General features: G+C 56.1%; 1 protein-coding gene across 1 annotated transcript in view; it reads right to left on the bottom strand.

The window, feature by feature from the left end:
• Positions 1–16,126: 16,126 nt before the first annotated feature.
• The window catches only part of LOC139419375 (F-actin-uncapping protein LRRC16A-like), a 211,833-nt gene continuing 205,165 nt past the window's right edge, over positions 16,127–22,794 (bottom strand). The window contains exon 37 of the mRNA XM_071169322.1: positions 16,127–17,657. Within this exon, the coding sequence (XP_071025423.1) occupies positions 17,482–17,657 (176 nt within the window). The 3' untranslated portion in view covers positions 16,127–17,481. The remainder of the gene's footprint in view (positions 17,658–22,794) is intronic.

Raw genomic sequence — 22,794 nt, 5'->3', positions numbered from 1 at the left:
CATCTCCTCCTCATGGACTGCACCAGATATGCCAGTTCTTGCTGTGAGATGTTACCCCACTCTTCCACCAAGGCACCTGCAAGTTCCCCGACATTTCTGGGGGGAATGGCCCTAGCCCTCACCCTCCGATCCAACATCCGGGCTCTTCGCTGGCCATGGCAGAACACTGACATTCCTGTCTTGCAGGAAATGATGCACAGAACGAGCAGTATGGCTGGTGGCATTGTCATGCTGGAGGGTCATGTCAGGATGAGCCTGCAGGAAGGGTACCACATGAGGGACGAGGATGTCTTCTCTGTAATGCACAGTGTTGAGATTGCCTAAAATGACAACAAGCTCAGTCCGATGATGCTGTGACACACCGCCCCAGACCATGACGGAACCTCCACCTCCAAATCAAGTCTATCCCGCTCCAGAGTAAAGGCCTCGGTGAAACGCTCATTGCTTTGACGATAAATGCGAATCCGACCATAATAAACCTGACATTCTGTCTATTTCTCCTGTCACCCCAGTCTGGCTCCCCCTGGTCACCCCAGTCTGGCTCCCCCTGGTCACCCCAGTCTGGCTGCCCTGGTCACCCCAGTCTGGCTCCCCTGGTCACCCCAGTCTGGCTCCCCCTTGTCATCCCAGTCTGGCTCCCTCTGGTCACCCAGTCTGGCTCCCCCTGGTCACCCCAGTCTGGCTCCCCCTGGTCACCCCAGTCTGGCTCCCCTGGTCACCCCAGTCTGGCTCCCTCTGGTCACCCCAGTCTGGCTCCCTCTGGTCACCCCAGTCTGGCTCCCCCTGGTCACCCCAGTCTGGCTCCCCCTGGTCACCCCAGTCTGGCTCCCCCTGGTCACCCCAGTCTGGCTCCCTCTGGTCACCCCAGTCTGGCTCCCCTGGTCACCCCAGTCTGGCTCCCTCTGGTCACCCCAGTCTGGCTCCCCCTGGTCACCCCAGTCTGGCTCCCCCTGGTCACCCCAGTCTGGCTCCCCTGGTCACCCCAGTCTGGCTCCCTCTGGTCACCCCAGTCTGGCTCCCCCTGGTCACCCCAGTCTGGCTCCCCCTGGTCACCCCAGTCTGGCTCCCCCTGGTCACCCCAGTCTGGCTCCCCCTGGTCACCCCAGTCTGGCTCCCTCTGGTCACCCCAGTCTGGCTCCCCTGGTCACCCCAGTCTGGCTCCCTCTGGTCACCCCAGTCTGGCTCCCCCTGGTCACCCCAGTCTGGCTCCCCCTGGTCACCCCAGTCTGGCTCCTCCTGGTCACCCCAGTCTGGCTCCCCCTGGTCACCCCAGTCTGGCTCCCCCTGGTCACCCCAGTCTGGCTCCCCCTGGTCACCCCAGTCTGGCTCCCCTGGTCACCCCAGTCTGGCTCCCCCTGGTCACCCCAGCCTGGCTCCCCTGGTCACCCCAGTCTGGCTCCCCCTGGTCACCCCAGTCTGGCTCCCCTGGTTACCCCAGTCTGGCTCCCCTGGTCACCCCAGTCTGGCTCCTCCTGGTCACCCCAGTCTGGCTCCCCCTGGTCACCCCAGTCTGGCTCCCCCTGGTCACCCCAGTCTGGCTCCCCCTGGTCACGCCAGTCTGGCTCCCCTGGTCACCCCAGTCTGGCTCCCCTGGTCACCCCAGTCTGGCTCCCCCTGGTCACCCCAGTCTGGCTCCCCTGGTCACCCCAGTCTGGCTCCCCCTGGTCACCCCAGCCTGGCTCCCCTGGTCACCCCAGTCTGGCTCCCTCTGGTCACCCCAGTCTGGCTCCCCTGGTCACCCCAGTCTGGCTCCCCTGGTCACCCCAGTCTGGCTCCCCTGGTCACCCCAGTCTGGCTCCCCTGGTCACCCCAGTCTGGCTCCTCCTGGTCACCCCAGTCTGGCTCCCCCTGGTCACCCCAGTCTGGCTCCCCCTGGTCACCCCAGTCTGGCTCCCCCTGGTCACCCCAGTCTGGCTCCCCCTGGTCACCCCAGTCTGGCTCCCCTGGTCACCCCAGTCTGGCTCCCCCTGGTCACGCCAGTCTGGCTCCCCTTGGTCACCCCAGTCTGGCTCCCCTGGTCACCCCAGTCTGGCTCCCCCTGGTCACCCCAGTCTGGCTCCCCCTGGTCACCCCAGTCTGGCTCCCCCTGGTCACCCCAGTCTGACTACCCCTGGTCACCCCAGTCTGGCTCCCCTGGTCACCCCAGTCTGGCTCCCCCTGGTCACCCCAGTCTGGATCCCCTGGTCACCCCAGTCTGGCTCCCCTGGTCACCCCAGTCTGGCTCCCCCTGGTCACCCCAGTCTGGCTCCCCTGGTCACCCCAGTCTGGCTCCCCTGGTCACCCCAGTCTGGCTCCCTCTGGTCACCCCAGTCTGGCTCCCTCTGGTCACCCCAGTCTGGCTCCCCCTGGTCACCCCAGTCTGGCTCCCCCTGGTCACCCCAGTCTGGCTCCCCCTGGTCACCCCAGTCTGGCTCCCCTGGTCACCCCAGTCTGGCTCCCTCTGGTCACCCCAGTCTGGCTCCCTCTGGTCACCCCAGTCTGGCTCCCCTGGTCACCCCAGTCTGGCTCCCCCTGGTCACCCCAGTCTGGCTCCCTCTGGTCACCCCAGTCTGGCTCCTCCTGGTCACCCCAGTCTGGCTCCCCCTGGTCACCCCAGTCTGGCTCCCCCTGGTCACCCCAGTCTGGCTCCCCTGGTCACCCCAGTCTGGCTCCCCCTGGTCACCCCAGCCTGGCTCCCCTGGTCACCCCAGTCTGGCTCCCCCTGGTCACCCCAGTCTGGCTCCCCTGGTCACCCCAGTCTGGCTCCCCTGGTCACCCCAGTCTGGCTCCCCTGGTCACCCCAGTCTGGCTCCCCTGGTCACCCCAGTCTGGCTCCTCCTGGTCACCCCAGTCTGGCTCCCCCTGGTCACCCCAGTCTGGCTCCCCCTGGTCACCCCAGTCTGGCTCCCCCTGGTCACCCCAGTCTGGCTCCCCCTGGTCACCCCAGTCTGGCTCCCCTGGTCACCCCAGTCTGGCTCCCCCTGGTCACGCCAGTCTGGCTCCCCCTGGTCACGCCAGTCTGGCTCCCCTGGTCACCCCAGTCTGGCTCCCCTGGTCACCCCAGTCTGGCTCCCCTGGTCACCCCAGTCTGGCTCCCCCTGGTCACCCCAGTCTGGCTCCCCCTGGTCACCCCAGTCTGGCTCCCCCTGGTCACCCCAGTCTGGCTCCCCCTGGTCACCCCAGTCTGGCTCCCCCTGGTCACCCCAGTCTGGCTCCCCCTGGTCACCCCAGTCTGGCTGCCCTGGTCACCCCAGTCTGGCTGCCCTGGTCACCCCAGTCTGGCTCCCCCTGGTCACCCCAGTCTGGCTCCCCTGGTCACCCCAGTCTGGCTCCCCCTGGTCACCCCAGTCTGGCTGCCCTGGTCACCGCAGTCTGGATCCCCTGGTCACCCCAGTCTGGCTCCCCCTGGTCACCCCAGTCTGGCTCCCCCTGGTCACCCCAGTCTGGCTCCCCTGGTCACCCCAGTCTGGCTCCCCTGGTCACCCCAGTCTGGCTCCTGATGCACAGAACGAGCAGTATGGCATGTGGCATTGTCATGCTGGAGGGTCATGTCAGGATGAGCCTGCAGGAAGGGTACCACATGAGGGACGAGGATGTCTTCTCTGTAATGCACAGTGTTGAGATTGCCTAAAATGACAACAAGCTCAGTCCGATGATGCTGTGACACACCGCCCCAGACCATGACGGAACCTCCACCTCCAAATCAAGTCTATCCCGCTCCAGAGTAAAGGCCTCGGTGAAACGCTCATTGCTTTGACGATAAATGCGAATCCGACCATAATAAACCTGACATTCTGTCTATTTCTCCTGTCACCCCAGTCTGGCTCCCCCTGGTCACCCCAGTCTGGCTGCCCTGGTCACCCCAATCTGACTCCCCCTGGTCACCCCAGTCTGGCTCCCCCTGGTCACCCCAGTCTGGCTCCCTCTGGTCACCCCAGTCTGGCTCCCTCTGGTCACCCCAGTCTGGCTCCCTCTGGTCACCCCAGTCTGGCTCCCCCTGGTCACCCCAGTCTGGCTCCCCCTGGTCACCCCAGTCTGGCTCCCCCTGGTCACCCCAGTCTGACTCCCCCTGGTCACCCCAGTCTGGCTCCCCTGGTCACCCCAGTCTGGCTCCCCCTGGTCACCCCAGTCTGGATCCCCTGGACAGCCAGGTCTGGCGCCACCAGGTCACCCCAGTCTGGCTCCCCTGGTCACCCCAGTCTGGCTCCCCTGGTCACCCCAGTCTGGCTCCCCCTGGTCACCCCAGTCTGGCTCCCCCTGGTCACCCCAGTCTGGCTGCCCTGGTCACCCCAGTCTGGCTCCCCCTGGTCACCCCAGCCTGGCTCCCCTGGTCACCCCAGTCTGGCTCCCCCTGGTCACCCCAGTCTGGCTCCCCTGGTCACCCCAGTCTGGCTCCCCTGGTCACCCCAGTCTGGCTCCCCCTGGTCACCCCAGTCTGGCTCCCCCTGGTCACCCCAGTCTGGCTCCCCCTGGTCACCCCAGTCTGGCTCCCCCTTGTCACCCCAGTCTGGCTCCCCTCATCACCCCAGTCTGGCTCCCCCTGGTCACCCCAGTCTGGCTCCCCTGGTCACCCCAGTCTGGCTCCCCCTGGTCACCCCAGTCTGGCTCCCCCTGGTCACCCCAGTCTGGCTCCCCCTTGTCACCCCAGTCTGGCTCCCCTCATCACCCCAGTCTGGCTCCCCCTGGTCACCCCAGTCTGGCTCCCCTGGTCACCCCAGTCTGGCTCCCCCTGGTCACCCCAGTCTGGCTGCCCTGGTCACCCCAGTCTGGCTCCCCTGGTCACCCCAGTCTGGCTCCCCTGGTCACCCCAGTCTGGCTCCCCCTGGTCACCCCAGTCTGGCTGCCCTGGTCACCCCAGTCTGGCTCCCCTGGTCACCCCAGTCTGGCTCCCCTGGTCACCCCAGTCTGGCTCCCCTGGTCACCCCAGTCTGGCTCCCCCTGGTCACCCCAGTCTGGCTCCCCCTGGTCACCCCAGTCTGGCTGCCCTGGTCACCCCAGTCTGGCTCCCCCTGGTCACCCCAGTCTGGCTGCCCTGGTCACCCCAGTCTGACTCCCCCTGGTCACCCCAGTCTGGCTCCCCCTGGTCACCCCAGTCTGACTCCCCTGGTCACCCCAGTCTTGCTCCCCCTGGTCACCCAGTCTGACTCCTCCTGGTAACCCCAGTCTGGCTCCCCCTGGTCACCCCAGTCTGACTCCCCCTGGTCACCCCAGTCTGGCTCCCCTGGTCACCCCAGTCTGGCTCCCCTGGTCACCCCAGTCTGGCTCCTGATGCACAGAACGAGCAGTATGGCTGGTGGCATTGTCATGCTGGAGGGTCATGTCAGGATGAGCCTGCAGGAAGGGTACCACATGAGGGACGAGGATGTCTTCTCTGTAATGCACAGTGTTGAGATTGCCTAAAATGACAACAAGCTCAGTCCGATGATGCTGTGACACACCGCCCCAGACCATGACGGAACCTCCACCTCCAAATCAAGTCTATCCCGCTCCAGAGTAAAGGCCTCGGTGAAACGCTCATTGCTTTGACGATAAATGCGAATCCGACCATAATAAACCTGACATTCTGTCTATTTCTCCTGTCACCCCAGTCTGGCTCCCCCTGGTCACCCCAGTCTGGCTCCCCCTGGTCACCCCAGTCTGGCTGCCCTGGTCACCCCAATCTGACTCCCCCTGGTCACCCCAGTCTGGCTCCCCCTGGTCACCCCAGTCTGGCTCCCTCTGGTCACCCCAGTCTGGCTCCCTCTGGTCACCCCAGTCTGGCTCCCTCTGGTCACCCCAGTCTGGCTCCCCCTGGTCACCCCAGTCTGGCTCCCCCTGGTCACCCCAGTCTGGCTCCCCCTGGTCACCCCAGTCTGACTCCCCCTGGTCACCCCAGTCTGGCTCCCCTGGTCACCCCAGTCTGGCTCCCCCTGGTCACCCCAGTCTGGATCCCCTGGTCACCCCAGTCTGGCTCCCCCTGGTCACCCCAGTCTGGCTCCCCTGGTCACCCCAGTCTGGCTCCCCTGGTCACCCCAGTCTGGCTCCCCCTGGTCACCCCAGTCTGGCTCCCCCTGGTCACCCCAGTCTGGCTGCCCTGGTCACCCCAGTCTGGCTCCCCCTGGTCACCCCAGTCTGGCTCCCCCTGGTCACCCCAGTCTGGCTCCTCCTGGTCACCCCAGTCTGGCTCCCCCTGGTCACCCCAGTCTGGCTCCCCCTGGTCACCCCAGTCTGGCTCCCCCTGGTCACCCCAGTCTGGCTCCCCCTGGTCACCCCAGTCTGGCTCCCCCTGGTCACCTAGTCTGACTCCCCCTGGTCTCCCCAGTATGGCTCCCCTGGTCACCCCAGTCTTGCTCACCCTGGTCACCCAGTCTGACTCCTCCTGGTAACCCCAGTCTGACTCCCCCTGGTCACCCCAGTCTGGCTCCCCCTGGTCACCCCAGTCTGACTCCCCCTGGTCACCCCAGTCTGACTCCCCCTGGTCACCCCAGTCTGGCTCCCCTCATCACCCCAGTCTGACTCCCCCTGGTCACCCCAGTCTGGCTCCCCCTGGTAACCCCAGTCTGGCTCCTCCTGGTCACCCCAGTCTGGCTCCCCCTGGTCACCCCAGTCTGGCTCCCCCTGGTCACCCCAGTCTGGCTCCCCCTGGTCACCCCAGTCTGGCTCCCCCTGGTCACCCCAGTCTGGCTCCCCCTGGTCACCCAGTCTGGCTCCCCCTGGTCACCCCAGTCTGGCTCCCCCTGGTCACCCCAGTCTGGCTCCCCTGGTCACCCCAGTCTGGCTCCCCTGGTCACCCCAGTCTGGCTCCCCCTGGTCACCCCAGTCTGGCTCCCCCTGGTCACCCCAGTCTGGCTCCCCCTGGTCACCCCAGTCTGGCTCCCCCTTGTCACCCCAGTCTGGCTCCCCTCATCACCCCAGTCTGGCTCCCCCTGGTCACCCCAGTCTGGCTCCCCTGGTCACCCCAGTCTGGCTCCCCCTGGTCACCCCAGTCTGGCTGCCCTGGTCACCCCAGTCTGGCTCCCCCTGGTCACCCCAGTCTGGCTCCCCCTTGTCACCCCAGTCTGGCTCCCCTCATCACCCCAGTCTGGCTCCCCCTGGTCACCCCAGTCTGGCTCCCCTGGTCACCCCAGTCTGGCTCCCCCTGGTCACCCCAGTCTGGCTCCCCCTGGTCACCCCAGTCTGGCTCCCCCTTGTCACCCCAGTCTGACTCCCCTCATCACCCCAGTCTGGCTCCCCCTGGTCACCCCAGTCTGGCTCCCCTGGTCACCCCAGTCTGGCTCCCCCTGGTCACCCCAGTCTGGCTGCCCTGGTCACCCCAGTCTGGCTCCCCTGGTCACCCCAGTCTGGCTCCCCTGGTCACCCCAGTCTGGCTCCCCCTGGTCACCCCAGTCTGGCTGCCCTGGTCACCCCAGTCTGGCTCCCCTGGTCACCCCAGTCTGGCTCCCCTGGTCACCCCAGTCTGGCTCCCCTGGTCACCCCAGTCTGGCTCCCCCTGGTCACCCCAGTCTGGCTCCCCCTGGTCACCCCAGTCTGGCTGCCCTGGTCACCCCAGTCTGGCTCCCCCTGGTCACCCCAGTCTGGCTGCCCTGGTCACCCCAGTCTGACTCCCCCTGGTCACCCCAGTCTGGCTCCCCCTGGTCACCCCAGTCTGACTCCCCTGGTCACCCCAGTCTTGCTCCCCCTGGTCACCCAGTCTGACTCCTCCTGGTAACCCCAGTCTGGCTCCCCCTGGTCACCCCAGTCTGACTCCCCCTGGTCACCCCAGTCTGGCTCCCCTGGTCACCCCAGTCTGGCTCCCCTGGTCACCCCAGTCTGGCTCCTGATGCACAGAACGAGCAGTATGGCTGGTGGCATTGTCATGCTGGAGGGTCATGTCAGGATGAGCCTGCAGGAAGGGTACCACATGAGGGACGAGGATGTCTTCTCTGTAATGCACAGTGTTGAGATTGCCTAAAATGACAACAAGCTCAGTCCGATGATGCTGTGACACACCGCCCCAGACCATGACGGAACCTCCACCTCCAAATCAAGTCTATCCCGCTCCAGAGTAAAGGCCTCGGTGAAACGCTCATTGCTTTGACGATAAATGCGAATCCGACCATAATAAACCTGACATTCTGTCTATTTCTCCTGTCACCCCAGTCTGGCTCCCCCTGGTCACCCCAGTCTGGCTCCCCCTGGTCACCCCAGTCTGGCTGCCCTGGTCACCCCAATCTGACTCCCCCTGGTCACCCCAGTCTGGCTCCCCCTGGTCACCCCAGTCTGGCTCCCTCTGGTCACCCCAGTCTGGCTCCCTCTGGTCACCCCAGTCTGGCTCCCTCTGGTCACCCCAGTCTGGCTCCCCCTGGTCACCCCAGTCTGGCTCCCCCTGGTCACCCCAGTCTGGCTCCCCCTGGTCACCCCAGTCTGACTCCCCCTGGTCACCCCAGTCTGGCTCCCCTGGTCACCCCAGTCTGGCTCCCCCTGGTCACCCCAGTCTGGATCCCCTGGTCACCCCAGTCTGGCTCCCCCTGGTCACCCCAGTCTGGCTCCCCTGGTCACCCCAGTCTGGCTCCCCTGGTCACCCCAGTCTGGCTCCCCCTGGTCACCCCAGTCTGGCTCCCCCTGGTCACCCCAGTCTGGCTGCCCTGGTCACCCCAGTCTGGCTCCCCCTGGTCACCCCAGTCTGGCTCCCCCTGGTCACCCCAGTCTGGCTCCTCCTGGTCACCCCAGTCTGGCTCCCCCTGGTCACCCCAGTCTGGCTCCCCCTGGTCACCCCAGTCTGGCTCCCCCTGGTCACCCCAGTCTGGCTCCCCCTGGTCACCCCAGTCTGGCTCCCCCTGGTCACCTAGTCTGACTCCCCCTGGTCTCCCCAGTATGGCTCCCCTGGTCACCCCAGTCTTGCTCACCCTGGTCACCCAGTCTGACTCCTCCTGGTAACCCCAGTCTGACTCCCCCTGGTCACCCCAGTCTGGCTCCCCCTGGTCACCCCAGTCTGACTCCCCCTGGTCACCCCAGTCTGACTCCCCCTGGTCACCCCAGTCTGGCTCCCCTCATCACCCCAGTCTGACTCCCCCTGGTCACCCCAGTCTGGCTCCCCCTGGTAACCCCAGTCTGGCTCCTCCGGTCACCCCAGTCTGGCTCCCCCTGGTCACCCCAGTCTGGCTCCCCCTGGTCACCCCAGTCTGGCTCCCCCTGGTCACCCCAGTCTGGCTCCCCCTGGTCACCCCAGTCTGGCTCCCCCTGGTCACCCAGTCTGGCTCCCCCTGGTCACCCCAGTCTGGCTCCCCCTGGTCACCCCAGTCTGGCTCCCCTGGTCACCCCAGTCTGGCTCCCCTGGTCACCCCAGTCTGGCTCCCCCTGGTCACCCCAGTCTGGCTCCCCCTGGTCACCCCAGTCTGGCTCCCCCTGGTCACCCCAGTCTGGCTCCCCCTTGTCACCCCAGTCTGGCTCCCCTCATCACCCCAGTCTGGCTCCCCCTGGTCACCCCAGTCTGGCTCCCCTGGTCACCCCAGTCTGGCTCCCCCTGGTCACCCCAGTCTGGCTGCCCTGGTCACCCCAGTCTGGCTCCCCTGGTCACCCCAGTCTGGCTCCCCTGGTCACCCCAGTCTGGCTCCCCCTGGTCAACCCAGTCTGGCTGCCCTGGTCACCCCAGTCTGGCTCCCCTGGTCACCCCAGTCTGGCTCCCCTGGTCACCCCAGTCTGGCTCCCCTGGTCACCCCAGTCTGGCTCCCCCTGGTCACCCCAGTCTGGCTCCCCCTGGTCACCCCAGTCTGGCTGCCCTGGTCACCCCAGTCTGGCTCCCCCTGGTCACCCCAGTCTGGCTGCCCTGGTCACCCCAGTCTGACTCCCCCTGGTCACCCCAGTCTGGCTCCCCCTGGTCACCCCAGTCTGACTCCCCTGGTCACCCCAGTCTTGCTCCCCCTGGTCACCCAGTCTGACTCCTCCTGGTAACCCCAGTCTGGCTCCCCCTGGTCACCCCAGTCTGACTCCCCCTGGTCACCCCAGTCTGGCTCCCCCTGGTCACCCCAGTCTGGCTCCCCCTGGTCACCCCAGTCTGGCTCCCCCTGGTCACCCAGTCTGGCTCCCCCTGGTCACCCCAGTCTGGCTCCCCCTGGTCACCCCAGTCTGGCTCCCCCTGGTCACCCCAGTCTGGCTCCCCCTGGTCACCCCAGTCTGGCTGCCCTGGTCACCCCAGTCTGGCTCCCCCTGGTCACCCCAGTCTGGCTGCCCTGGTCACCCCAGTCTGACTCCCCCTGGTCACCCCAGTCTGGCTCCCCCTGGTCACCCCAGTCTGGCTCCCCCTGGTCACCCCAGTCTGGCTCCTCCTGGTCACCCCAGTCTGGCTCCCCCTGGTCACCCCAGTCTGGCTCCCCCTGGTCACCCCAGTCTGGCTCCCCCTGGTCACCCCAGTCTGGCTCCCCCTGGTCACCCCAGTCTGGCTCCCCCTGGTCATCTAGTCTGACTCCCCCTGGTCTCCCCAGTCTGGCTCCCCTGGTCACCCCAGTCTTGCTCACCCTGGTCACCCAGTCTGACTCCTCCTGGTAACCCCAGTCTGACTCCCCCTGGTCACCCCAGTCTGGCTCCCCCTGGTCACCCCAGTCTGACTCCCCCTGGTCACCCCAGTCTGACTCCCCCTGGTCACCCCAGTCTGGCTCCCCTCATCACCCCAGTCTGACTCCCCCTGGTCACCCCAGTCTGGCTCCCCCTGGTAACCCCAGTCTGGCTCCCCCTGGTCACCCCAGTCTGGCTCCCCCTGGTCACCCCAGTCTGGCTCCCCCTGGTCACCCAGTCTGGCTCCCCCTGGTCACCCCAGTCTGGCTCCCCCTGGTCACCCCAGTCTGGCTCCCCTGGTCACCCCAGTCTGGCTCCCCTGGTCACCCCAGTCTGGCTCCCCCTGGTCACCCCAGTCTGGCTCCCCCTGGTCACCCCAGTCTGGCTCCCCCTGGTCACCCCAGTCTGGCTCCCCCTTGTCACCCCAGTCTGGCTCCCCTCATCACCCCAGTCTGGCTCCCCCTGGTCACCCCAGTCTGGCTCCCCTGGTCACCCCAGTCTGGCTCCCCCTGGTCACCCCAGTCTGGCTGCCCTGGTCACCCCAGTCTGGCTCCCCTGGTCACCCCAGTCTGGCTCCCCTGGTCACCCCAGTCTGGCTCCCCTGGTCACCCCAGTCTGGCTCCCCCTGGTCACCCCAGTCTGGCTCCCCCTGGTCACCCCAGTCTGGCTGCCCTGGTCACCCCAGTCTGGCTCCCCCTGGTCACCCCAGTCTGGCTGCCCTGGTCACCCCAGTCTGACTCCCCCTGGTCACCCCAGTCTGGCTCCCCCTGGTCACCCCAGTCTGACTCCCCTGGTCACCCCAGTCTTGCTCCCCCTGGTCACCCAGTCTGACTCCTCCTGGTAACCCCAGTCAGGCTCCCCCTGGTCACCCCAGTCTGACTCCCCCTGGTCACCCCAGTCTGGCTCCCCCTGGTCACCCCAGTCTGGCTCCCCCTGGTCACCCCAGTCTGGCTCCCCCTGGTCACCCAGTCTGGCTCCCCCTGGTCACCCCAGTCTGGCTCCCCCTGGTCACCCCAGTCTGGCTCCCCTGGTCACCCCAGTCTGGCTCCCCCTGGTCACCCCAGTCTGGCTGCCCTGGTCACCCCAGTCTGGCTCCCCTGGTCACCGCAGTCTGGCTCCCCTGGTCACCCCAGTCTGGCTCCCCCTGGTCACCCCAGTCTGGCTCCCCCTGGTCACCCCAGTCTGGCTCCCCTGGTCACCCCAGTCTGGCTCCCCTGGTCACCCCAGTCTGGCTCCTGATGCACAGAACGAGCAGTATGGCTGGTGGCATTGTCATGCTGGAGGGTCATGTCAGGATGAGCCTGCAGGAAGGGTACCACATGAGGGACGAGGATGTCTTCTCTGTAATGCACAGTGTTGAGATTGCCTAAAATGACAACAAGCTCAGTCCGATGATGCTGTGACACACCGCCCCAGACCATGATGGAACCTCCACCTCCAAATCAAGTCTATCCCGCTCCAGAGTAAAGGCCTCGGTGAAACGCTCATTGCTTTGACGATAAATGCGAATCCGACCATAATAAACCTGACATTCTGTCTATTTCTCCTGTCACCCCAGTCTGGCTCCCCCTGGTCACCCCAGTCTGGCTCCCCCTGGTCACCCCAGTCTGGCTGCCCTGGTCACCCCAATCTGACTCCCCCTGGTCACCCCAGTCTGGCTCCCCCTGGTCACCCCAGTCTGGCTCCCTCTGGTCACCCCAGTCTGGCTCCCTCTGGTCACCCCAGTCTGGCTCCCTCTGGTCATCCCAGTCTGGCTCCCCCTGGTCACCCCAGTCTGGCTCCCCCTGGTCACCCCAGTCTGGCTCCCCCTGGTCACCCCAGTCTGACTCCCCCTGGTCACCCCAGTCTGGCTCCCCTGGTCACCCCAGTCTGGCTCCCCCTGGTCACCCCAGTCTGGCTCCCCTGGTCACCCCAGTCTGGCTCCCCCTGGTCACCCCAGTCTGGCTCCCCTGGTCACCCCAGTCTGGCTCCCCTGGTCACCCCAGTCTGGCTCCCCCTGGTCACCCCAGTCTGGCTCCCCCTGGTCACCCCAGTCTGGCTGCCCTGGTCACCCCAGTCTGGCTCCCCCTGGTCACCCCAGTCTGGCTCCCCCTGGTCACCCCAGTCTGGCTCCTCCTGGTCACCCCAGTCTGGCTCCCCCTGGTCACCCCAGTCTGGCTCCCCCTGGTCACCCCAGTCTGGCTCCCCCTGGTCACCCCAGTCTGGCTCCCCCTGGTCACCCCAGTCTGGCTCCCCCTGGTCACCTAGTCTGACTCCCCCTGGTCTCCCCAGTCTGGCTCCCCTGGTCACCCCAGTCTGGCTCACCCTGGTCACTCAGTCTGACTCCTCCTGGTAACCCCAGTCTGACTCCCCCTGGTCACCCCAGTCTGGCTCCCCCTGGTCACCCCAGTCTGACTCCCCCTGGTCACCCCAGTCTGACTCCCCCTGGTCACCCCAGTCTGGCTCCCCTCATCACCTCCCCCTGGTCACCCCAGTCTGGCTCCCCCTGGTACTCCTCCTCCTGGTCACCCCAGTCTGGCTCCCCCTGGTCACCCCAGTCTGGCTCCCCCTGGTCCCCTGGAGACAGACTTGTCAGAGTTCACTCGAGACGATGAGTACCGCAATGTATGGGAACTCTATCGTGCTGCATCACGGTGATGAAGAGGAAGGATACCAGCATCGGTTTGGCATCCGTGTCAACAGGCAGAGCACACATATAAGAAGCTATGTCACTCCCTTCATTCAACACCGATTCAACGATCAATGTGTCATCAAAGATCTGTACAAAAGGCCTCCCGGGTGGCGCAGTGGTTAAGGGCGCTGTACTGCAGCGCCAGCTGTGCCATCAGAGTCCCTGGCTTCGCGCCCAGGCTCTGTCGTAACCGGCCGCGACCGGGAGGTCCGTGGGGCGACGCACAATTGGCCTAGCGTCGCCCGGGTTAGGGAGGGTTTGGTCGGTAGGGGTGTCCTTGTCTCATCGCGCACCAGCGACTCCTGTGGCGGGCTGGGCGCAGTGTGCGCTAACCAAGGTGGCCAGGTGCACGGTGTTTCCTCCGACACATTGGTGCGGCTGACTTCCGGGTTGGATGTGCGCTGTGTTAAGAAGCAGTACGGCTGGTTGGGTTGTGTATCGGAGGACGCGTGACTTTCAACCTTCGTCTCTCCCGAGCCCGTATGGGAGTTGTAGCGATGAGACAAGATAGTAGCTACTACAACACCACGAAATTGGGGAGAAAAAGGGGTAAAATAAAATAAAAATAAAAAAAGATCTGTACAAATCTCATTTAGACGTGTTTCAATCTGTACAATTATTTTATTTGGTATAAATATTCACATAAGGAAGGACATGTCCACAGCCAGTAGTGGGATTTAGTGAACCATGTTAATGGAGTATCGTCCATAACAAAATAAAACACACCGACTAACAAACATGGAGTCATTTTCTTTGTTGAATTAAGTTTCCTTTTTAAAATGCTTTTCAGATATGATCAGGCAAATATAGCAATGTGTCTTGTCATGAAAATAAAATAATACAACTAATTCATCGTTGAAAGAATAAGAAGAAAACTGTGAAATGGACAAATTGATTTCCTCAGTATTAACACAACGTACATTAAGGACAAGAAGAGGGAGAAAAACATCATCAAACATTGTTTTTATTTCAATAAATTACATCATTATATAAACCTATTTTAGTAGTGTGCTTAGTAGTACCATAGTAATATAGGATCTGTGTACACATACGTGTGTGGATATATTACATGTATGTAACTTAACATACAGTATTATATTACATGTATGTAATTAAACATACAGTATTATATCACATGTATGTAACAGTATTATATTACATGTATGTAATTAAACATACAGTATTATATCACATGTATGTAACAGTATTATATTACATGTATGTAACAGTATTATATTACATGTATGTAATTTAACATACAGTATTATCTTACATGTATGTAATTAAACATACAGTATTATATTACATGTATGTAATTTAACATACAGTATTATATTACATGTATGTAACAGTATTATATTACATGTATGTAATTTAACATACAGTATTATATTACATGTATGTAACTTAACATACATTATTATGTTACATGTATGTAATTAAACATACAGTATTATATTTACATGTATGTAACTTAACATACAGTATTATCTTACATGTATGTAATTAAACATACAGTATTATATTACATGTATGTAATTAAACATACAGTATTATATTACATGTATGTAATTAAACATACAGTATTATATTACATGTATGTAATTTAACATACAGTATTATATTACACATACAGCACACCACATATGCATATCAGACACACAAATTCAGCAGTAATCACCCTGCCTGTCTGAGAGATAGACTCCCTCTCTTACTTATTTAACTCTGAAGGATTCTTTTAAACACGTCGTTCCGTGGTTTTATTGTTTAATAGAACCAAACAGAAGACAGCCAGCTGCTCTTTATCCCCAAACAGAAAGAATAAAATACAAGCCGGAGAAATCCAAACCAACCGAGACAATTAACCAGAGGGGTTATCCTACGAAGCATGCTAGATCTACTCAGGGTCTTTCTAAAGCTAACCAGCTGCAGCTAGCTTCACATCCCAGTTCAGGCGTCATGTGTACCTAACGCCGGTGGATATTGCTTGTACGCTTGCCGCGAACTCTAGAAGGCTTGTGAACTGCCTGCGCGTGCATGTCGCACGTGGCTAGTCGAACGGCGAACTCTTCATCGCGACAATGCTGAAACGTCAATCCGTGGGCGACTCAGTGCAACATTTTCATTTGTGCAGAAATCAAGAGAAGAGAAAAGTCATTTTGGAAACTCAGCAGGTTGTGGTGTGAAATGGGCTTTTAGAAGTGCCTTTATTTTATCACTCATCATTAACGCGTTTTTTCATTTGATTATTTATCATTAATTAGTCTTTATTTTATACTCATCATTAACACGTTTTTTAATTTGATTATTTATCATTAATTAGTCTTTATTTTATACTCATCATTAACGCGTTTTTTAAAATTGTATTATTTATCATTAATTAGTCTTTATTTTTTTATTACTTATCATTAGTGCCGTATTTGGTGTGCTTATCAATGCACAACAACCACAGCCCCCCCCCCCCCCCCCCACCCCCACCCTCCTATCAATAAAATAGTATTATGGAGTCATACAGAAGAGCTACTGGGGGTGAAGTTTAGAATGCATTCCGTCATTACTAAATGTGAAATGTTAGATATTTTAACATGGCTATTTTTAACACACAAAAAAACCCCCCAAAAAATCAGTCGTCTTCCTCAAATGAAGGGGATGATGACACAGTCTTTGCGAGAGGGAGGGAATCTGATTTGATTGATCATTTAATTCTAGGTAAGTGGAGTTAGCCTGCCCCGGAGCGGGTTAGTTCTGGAGGATTCGTTGCCATAGAAATTGACCTTTGCTAAAAAGGTGAGACGCTTTCGCATGACCGGTTATCCCGAGTTGAACTCGTAGTTTACCAAAGTGACCTTGCTACCTGCTTCGTAGTTCACCCCTCAGGGTCCTGTTCAGTAGAGAGCGTAATAAACTAAAACAAGTGTTTCTTTATTGGACAAGTTCAGGTCATTTGACCTCCCTGTTTCAGTCAGTTTTGTTCCGTTATCTGCCTACTGAACTAGGCCACAGGTGGACAGGTTCATGGAATGCGATGCGTTCACAGCATTCAACCCAGTCCCAGACATCGGGAACACGTGTTACCGTTACGTCTCTATGTTCTGACCGAGTAAGCCAACCCTTCAGTCCAAAGCCATATGATACCGTGACGTCACTACGTTCTGACCGAGTAAGCCAACCCTTCAGTCCAAAGCCATATGATTTAGCGGTGGTGAAGAAAATAAACTACTGGCAGCGAGGCAGCAAACGAAGACCAATTGAAAGACCGAAAGGTGCCGAGGTCAGGACATGACCCCTAGTTGTCGGGCCCTGACTGACTAGACAGCAGGGTTCGGGTCAATTCCATTTCAATTCCAGTCAATCCAGAAACTAAGCCAAATTCCAATTTAAAAAAAATTCTGATTGAAAAGCAATGAAGAGAAATTGAAATTGTATTTCAGTTTACTTCCTGAATTGCTGGACAGGTTTGAAAATGTCCGTCTGTCCACACGAAGCAGTCAGGTTCTGAATTAGGAGCCAATTGATGCTGCCTGCAGAAAAGCCCCGAGCTGGATGTCCGGAAATCCATGTCCGGATTTCACTTAGCATGGATACCAATCTGAATAGTGAAACAGATATTCAGTGTGGATTCCAGGCTAGCTTTTACTGGCATGGATACCAATCTGAATAGTGAAACAGATATTCAGTGTGGATGCCAGGCTAGCTTTTACTGGCATGGTTACCAATCTGAATAGTGAAACAGATATTCAGTGTGGATTCCAGGCTAGCTTTTACTGGCATGGATACCAATCTGAATAGTGAAACAGATATTCAGTGTGGATTCCAGGCTAGCTTTTACTGGCATGACAGTACACCAGTTTATTTCCCAATACAAGCACAGGGGATGACCGGCACACAAAGCTATGATGACAGAGTACACACATGTCCAAACCATGATGACAGAGTACACACATGTCCAAACCATGATGACAGAGTACACACATGTCCAAACCATGATGACATAGTACACACATGGCCAAGCCATGAGATATCTGAGTCGTGTAAAGGAATGTCCCTCTCCTTCCCCCTTCAGAAAATGTGTTGTTTCTGATCCACAGTGACTTAACACACAACAGTGCATCATCATAACAGTGCTTTAGCCATATTTATCTTGGAATTACTGAGATTTAGTGAAAGTGTACAACAGTCCTATCACAGTGAAACACTTCACATGGGTTACTCTGCCCGACAGTCTTGAGACATACGGTCGTCGCTTTCCGATTCCTGACATCAGATATACTGAGATGACAGGCAGGTACAATGCACCTGTCATTCATTGAGAGTTTAGTTTCTCATATAAAAATAAAGTCTTTGTCGGCCTCTTCTCCAGATCGGGGAGACTTTCTCCCCGGTCCCTTGTCTCTGTCAGGGTTGGGGGATTGGTCCTTGGGTTTGGAGCCGTTGTCCTCAGAGTTGTGGCGGTGGGGGCTCTGGCGATTGGCAGGGTCTGACACTGAGCCTGGTTTCACTGCTGAGGAGAAGAGGACAGGAGCTGGTTATGAGAATGAACAGCAGAGGGCGCCAAAAACAACCTTATCTGAAAACAAACTTTTATTTCTGTTTTAATCTTCATCTCTACCTCATCAGTGCTAAAAATGAGTCAAAATAACACCTCTAGATAGTAACTTGTGAAAGATGAATCAATCCAACACATTTTCTAAAGAAAAGCAAGCACATTTTCCAACTGGCACCAACTGGCACCAACTGGCATCAAGACATATTCTAAAAATATGAACGTTTCCCACGTGAAGCCTAGAGAAGCCCGGATAACTCTCTGCCTCAGGTGCCAGTTGGAGAAAGATCAGTAGGCGGTATTTTAGATTCATTTTGGTAAAAGCTCCCTTCAATTATAAGCCATCACTATCAATCAAATCACGTCCAGAAGCTCCAATAATGAATCTCACTGCAGTCTGACCTGAACTACGGGACAAGATGAGAGATTATAAAATATACAAGTGAGAGAGGAGGAGGGAAAGGGAGAACTTCTTCTAACCAGTACAGGGGAGGGACTTCCTGCTCTTGTGCTCGCCCACTTCCTGTTCGGTGCTGGTAGGTGATTGGCAGGCGTGTCGGGCTCTGAGATTGGCTTGTCAGCTTCCTGATCAGAATCAAACACGCTACCGTCTTCTGTTGGAACATTCACTAGGGAGAGGGTGGAGGGAGGGAGGGAGGCTGGACTTAGTGCTCGTTGATCAATCAGCCATTCAATTAGCCACAGGGCCAAGCCGATTGGGGCATAGTAATTCATTCTAATTTGTCTTTCAGCACATCTGGGCTGCTAAAAATAGAGGACAAGTAGGCAATGTGTGGTTCTTTATTGATGGAGTTTGTAAAGAACGAGTAGCCTATCAATAACATATCAATAACATATCAATAACATATCAATAACAGATCAATAACAGATCGATAGATTCAATCTTGATCCATAGAACATGATTTAAATCTCCTCACTAGCACTGGGGGTGAAGAGTGGTCTGTGGTGCCCTCAGTGACTGTTCATATGACAGATCAATAACAGATCAATAACAGATCAATAACAGATCGATAGATTCAATCTTGATCCATAGAACATGATTTAAATCTCCTCACTAGCACTGTGGGTGAAGAGTGGTCTGTGGTGCCCTCAGTGACTGTTCATATGACAGATCAATAACAGATCAATAACAGATCAATAAGAGATCAATAACAGATCGATAGATTCAATCTTGATCCATAGAACATGATTTAAATCTCCTCACTAGCACTGGGGGTGAAGAGTGGTCTGTGGTGCCTTCAGTGACTGTTCATATGAGTAATGTTGCTGTGCAACAGAGTGTGTAGCAGGGTGTGTTGTAGAGTGTGTAGTAGACTGTGTAGTAGTGTAGTAGAGTGTGTAGGAGACTGTGTAGTAGTGTAGTAGAGTGTGTAGTAGACTGTGCAGTAGAGTGTGTAGTAGAGTGTGCAGTAGAGTGTGTAGCAGAGTGTGTTGTAGAGTGCGTAGTAGAGTGTGTTGTAGAGTGCATAGTAGAGTGTGTAGTAGACTGTGTAGTAAACTGTGTAGTTGAGTGTGTTATAGACTGTGTAGTAGTGTAGTAGAGTGTGTAGTAGACTGTGCAGTAGAGTGTGTAGGAGACTGTGTAGTAGTGTAGTAGAGTGTGTAATAGACTGTGCAGTAGAGTGTGTAGGAGACTGTGTAGTAGTGTAGAGTGTGTAGTAGAGTGTGTAGTAGACTGTGTAGTAGACTGTGTAGTAGAGTGTGTTATAGACTGTGTAGTAGTGTAGTAGAGTGTGTAGTAGACTGTGCAGTAGAGTGTGTTATAGACTGTGTAGTAGTGTAGTAGAGTGTGTAGGAGACTGTGCAGTAGAGTGTGTAGGAGACTGTGTAGTAGAGGGTGTAGCAGTGTGTTGTAGAGTGTGTTGTAGAGTGCGTAGTAGAGTGTGTAGTAGAGTGTGTTGTAGAGTATGTAGTAGAGTGTATAGTGGAGTGTGTAGTAGACTGTGTAGTAGAGTGTAGTAGAGTGTGTAGTAGAGTGTATAGTGGAGTGTGTAGTAGACTGTGCAGTAGAGTGTAGTAGAGTGTGTAGTAGAGTGCGTAGTAGAGTGTGTTATAGAGTGTGTAGTAGAGTGCGTAGTAGAGTGTGTAGTAGACTGTGTAGTAGAGTGTGTAGCAGAGTGTTGTAGAGTGCTTTGTAGTGTGTAGTAGAGTGTGTAGTAGAGTGTGTAGAGAGTGCGTAGTAGAGTGTGTTATAGAGTTTGTTGTAGAGTGTGTAGTAGAGTGTGTAGTAGAGTGTGTAGTAGAGTGCGTAGTAGAGTGTGTAGAAGAGTGTGTAGTAGAGTGTGTAGTAGAGTGTGTTGTTGAGTGTGTTGTAGAGTGTGTTGTAGAGTGTTATAGAGTGTGTTATAGAGTGTGTTATAGAGTGTGTTGTAGAGTGTGTTGTAGAGTGTGTTATAGAGTGTGTTGTAGAGTGTTGTAGAGTGTGTTATAGAATGTGTTGTAGAGTGTTATAGAGTGTGTTATAGAGTGTGTTATAGAATGTGTTAAAAAGTGTGTAGTAGAGTGTGTTATAGAGTGTGTTATAGAGTGTGTTGTAGCCATATCATCTACCAGCTCTACTGGTAGTACTGCTACTTCCAGCAGTACTACACCTGCACCTGTCGACTACACAAGTTGTTCTGCTTCCAGTAGCACATCCAATGCTAGCATCAGTAATTCTACATTTGTTGTTAGCCCAGCTAGCATCAGTAATTCTACATTTGTTGTTAGCCCAGCCTGCATCAGTAATTCTACATTTGTTGTTAGCCCAGCTAGCATCAGTAATTCTACATTTGTTGTTAGCCCAGCTAGCATCAGTAATTCTACATTTGTTGTTAGCCCAGCTAGCATCAGTAATTCTACATTTGTTGTTAGCCCAGCCTGCATCAGTAATTCTACATTTGTTGTTAGCCCAGCTAGCATCAGTAATTCTACATTTGTTGTTAGCCCAGCTAGCATCAGTAATTCTACATTTGTTGTTAGCCCAGCTAGCATGGACACTGACAGTTGTGAATCTGATGCAGCCGAAGAGCTACTGCCCCCTTACCCGGGAAAGCACCAAGCTACTGTCCCCTTACCCGGGAAAGCACCAAGCTACTGTCCCCTTACCCGGGAAAGCACCAAGCTACTGTCCCCTTACCCGGGAAAGCACCAAACTACTGCCCCCTGACCCGGGAAAGCACCGAACAACAGAGAGGGACGTTGGACCATCGAAGAGGCGCAAATATGAGAACTACATTGATTTGGGGTTCACTTATATTGGGAATAGTGCCTTTCCTCAGCCACAGTGTGTTATATGTGCTACAGTACTATCTCACAACTCGATGAAACCTTCACTCTTGCGCAGACATTTAGAAACAAAACACGGCAATTTGAAAAATAAGCCACAGGAGTTTTTAAGAGAGAATAAAGACGACTTTCGAGTAGTAAGACATGTATAAAAGCAACAGATACCATTAATAAGAAGGGGCTAGAAGAGTCTTATATGGTGAGCTCCTGGTATATGTCTGTTACAGCTGGATGAATCAACAGACATGGCGGGCCTGGAACAGCTCCTGGTATATGTCTGTTACAGCTGGATGAGTCAACAGACGTGGCGGGCCTGGAACAGCTCCTGGTATATGTCTGTTACAGCTGGATGAATCAACAGACATGGCGGGCCTGGAACAGCTCCTGGTATATGTCTGTTACAGCTGGATGAATCAACAGACGTGGCGGGCTTGGCACAGCTCCTGGTATATGTCCGTTACGTTTATGGGGGGTCAATAAAGGAAGACATCCTCTTCTGGAAACCAGGACAACAGGAGAGGATATTTTAAAGTGCTGGACAGCTTTGTGACATCAAATGGACTTTGGTGGTCAAGATGTGTTGGTATCTGTACTGTTGGCGCAAAAACCATGACAGGGAGACATAGTGGAGTGGTAACGTGTGTTCAAGCAGTTGCTCCCGTTGCCACTTGGGTTCACTGCAGCATCCACCGAGAGGCTCTTGGGTTCACTGCAGCATCCACCGAGAGGCTCTTGGGTAACACTGCAGCATCCACCGAGAGGCTCTTGGGTAACACTGCAGCATCCACCGAGAGGCTCTTGCTGCCAAGGGAATGCCTGACAGCTTGAAAGATGTTTTGGACACTACAGTGAAAATGGTTAACTTTGTTAAAGCAAGGCCCCTGAACTCTCTTGTGTTTTCTGCACTATATGCAATGATATGGGCAGCAACCATGTAACGCTTGTGCAACATACAGTAGTGCTCCGGTTATCAAGGGGCAAAGTATTGACACGTTTTTTTAAATTGAGAGACGAGCTTCAAGTTTTCTTTACTGACCATAATTTTCACTCGTCTGACCGCTTGCATGATGTTGAGTTTCTCACACGACTGGTCTATCTGGGTGATGTTTTTTCTCGCCTGAATGATCTCAATCTAGGATTACAGAGACTCTCCGCAACTATATTCAATGTGTGGGACATAATTCAGGCTATGATTAAGAAGTTTTAGCTTTTCTCTGTCTGCATTAACAAGGACAACACACAGGTCTTTCCATCATTGTATGATTTTTCTGTGTGAACTCAAGCTTACAGACAATGTCAAATGTGACATAGCGAAGCTCCTGAGTGAGTTGGGTGCCCAATTACACAGGTACTTTCCAGAAACGGACGACACAAACAACTGGATTCGTTATCCCTTTCATGCCCTGCCTCCAGTCCACTTACCGATATCTGAAGACAGCCTCATCGTAATTGCAACAAGCAGTTCTGTGAAAATGTAATTTAATCAGAAGCCACTGCCAGATTTCTGGATAGGGCTGCACTCAGAGTATCCTGCCTTGGCAAATTGAGGTGTTAAGACACTGATGCCCTTTGCAACCACGTACCTATGTGAGAGTGGATTCACGGCCCTCACTAGCGTGAAAACTAAACACAGGCACAGACTGTGTGTGGAAAATGATTTAAGACTGAGACTCTCTCCAATACAACCCAACATTGCAGAGTTATGTGCATTCTTTCAAGCACACGCTTTTCATTAACCTGTGGTGAGTTATTCTCAATTTACGATGAACAAATAAGGTTTTATATGTAAGACGGCTAAATAAAG

This window comes from Oncorhynchus clarkii, chromosome 2 (assembly GCF_045791955.1).
Source record: "Oncorhynchus clarkii lewisi isolate Uvic-CL-2024 chromosome 2, UVic_Ocla_1.0, whole genome shotgun sequence".
NCBI classification, from domain to species: domain Eukaryota; kingdom Metazoa; phylum Chordata; class Actinopteri; order Salmoniformes; family Salmonidae; genus Oncorhynchus; species Oncorhynchus clarkii.
Note: the sequence above shows the minus strand (reverse complement) of the source record. Positions and strands in the feature narration are given on the sequence as shown.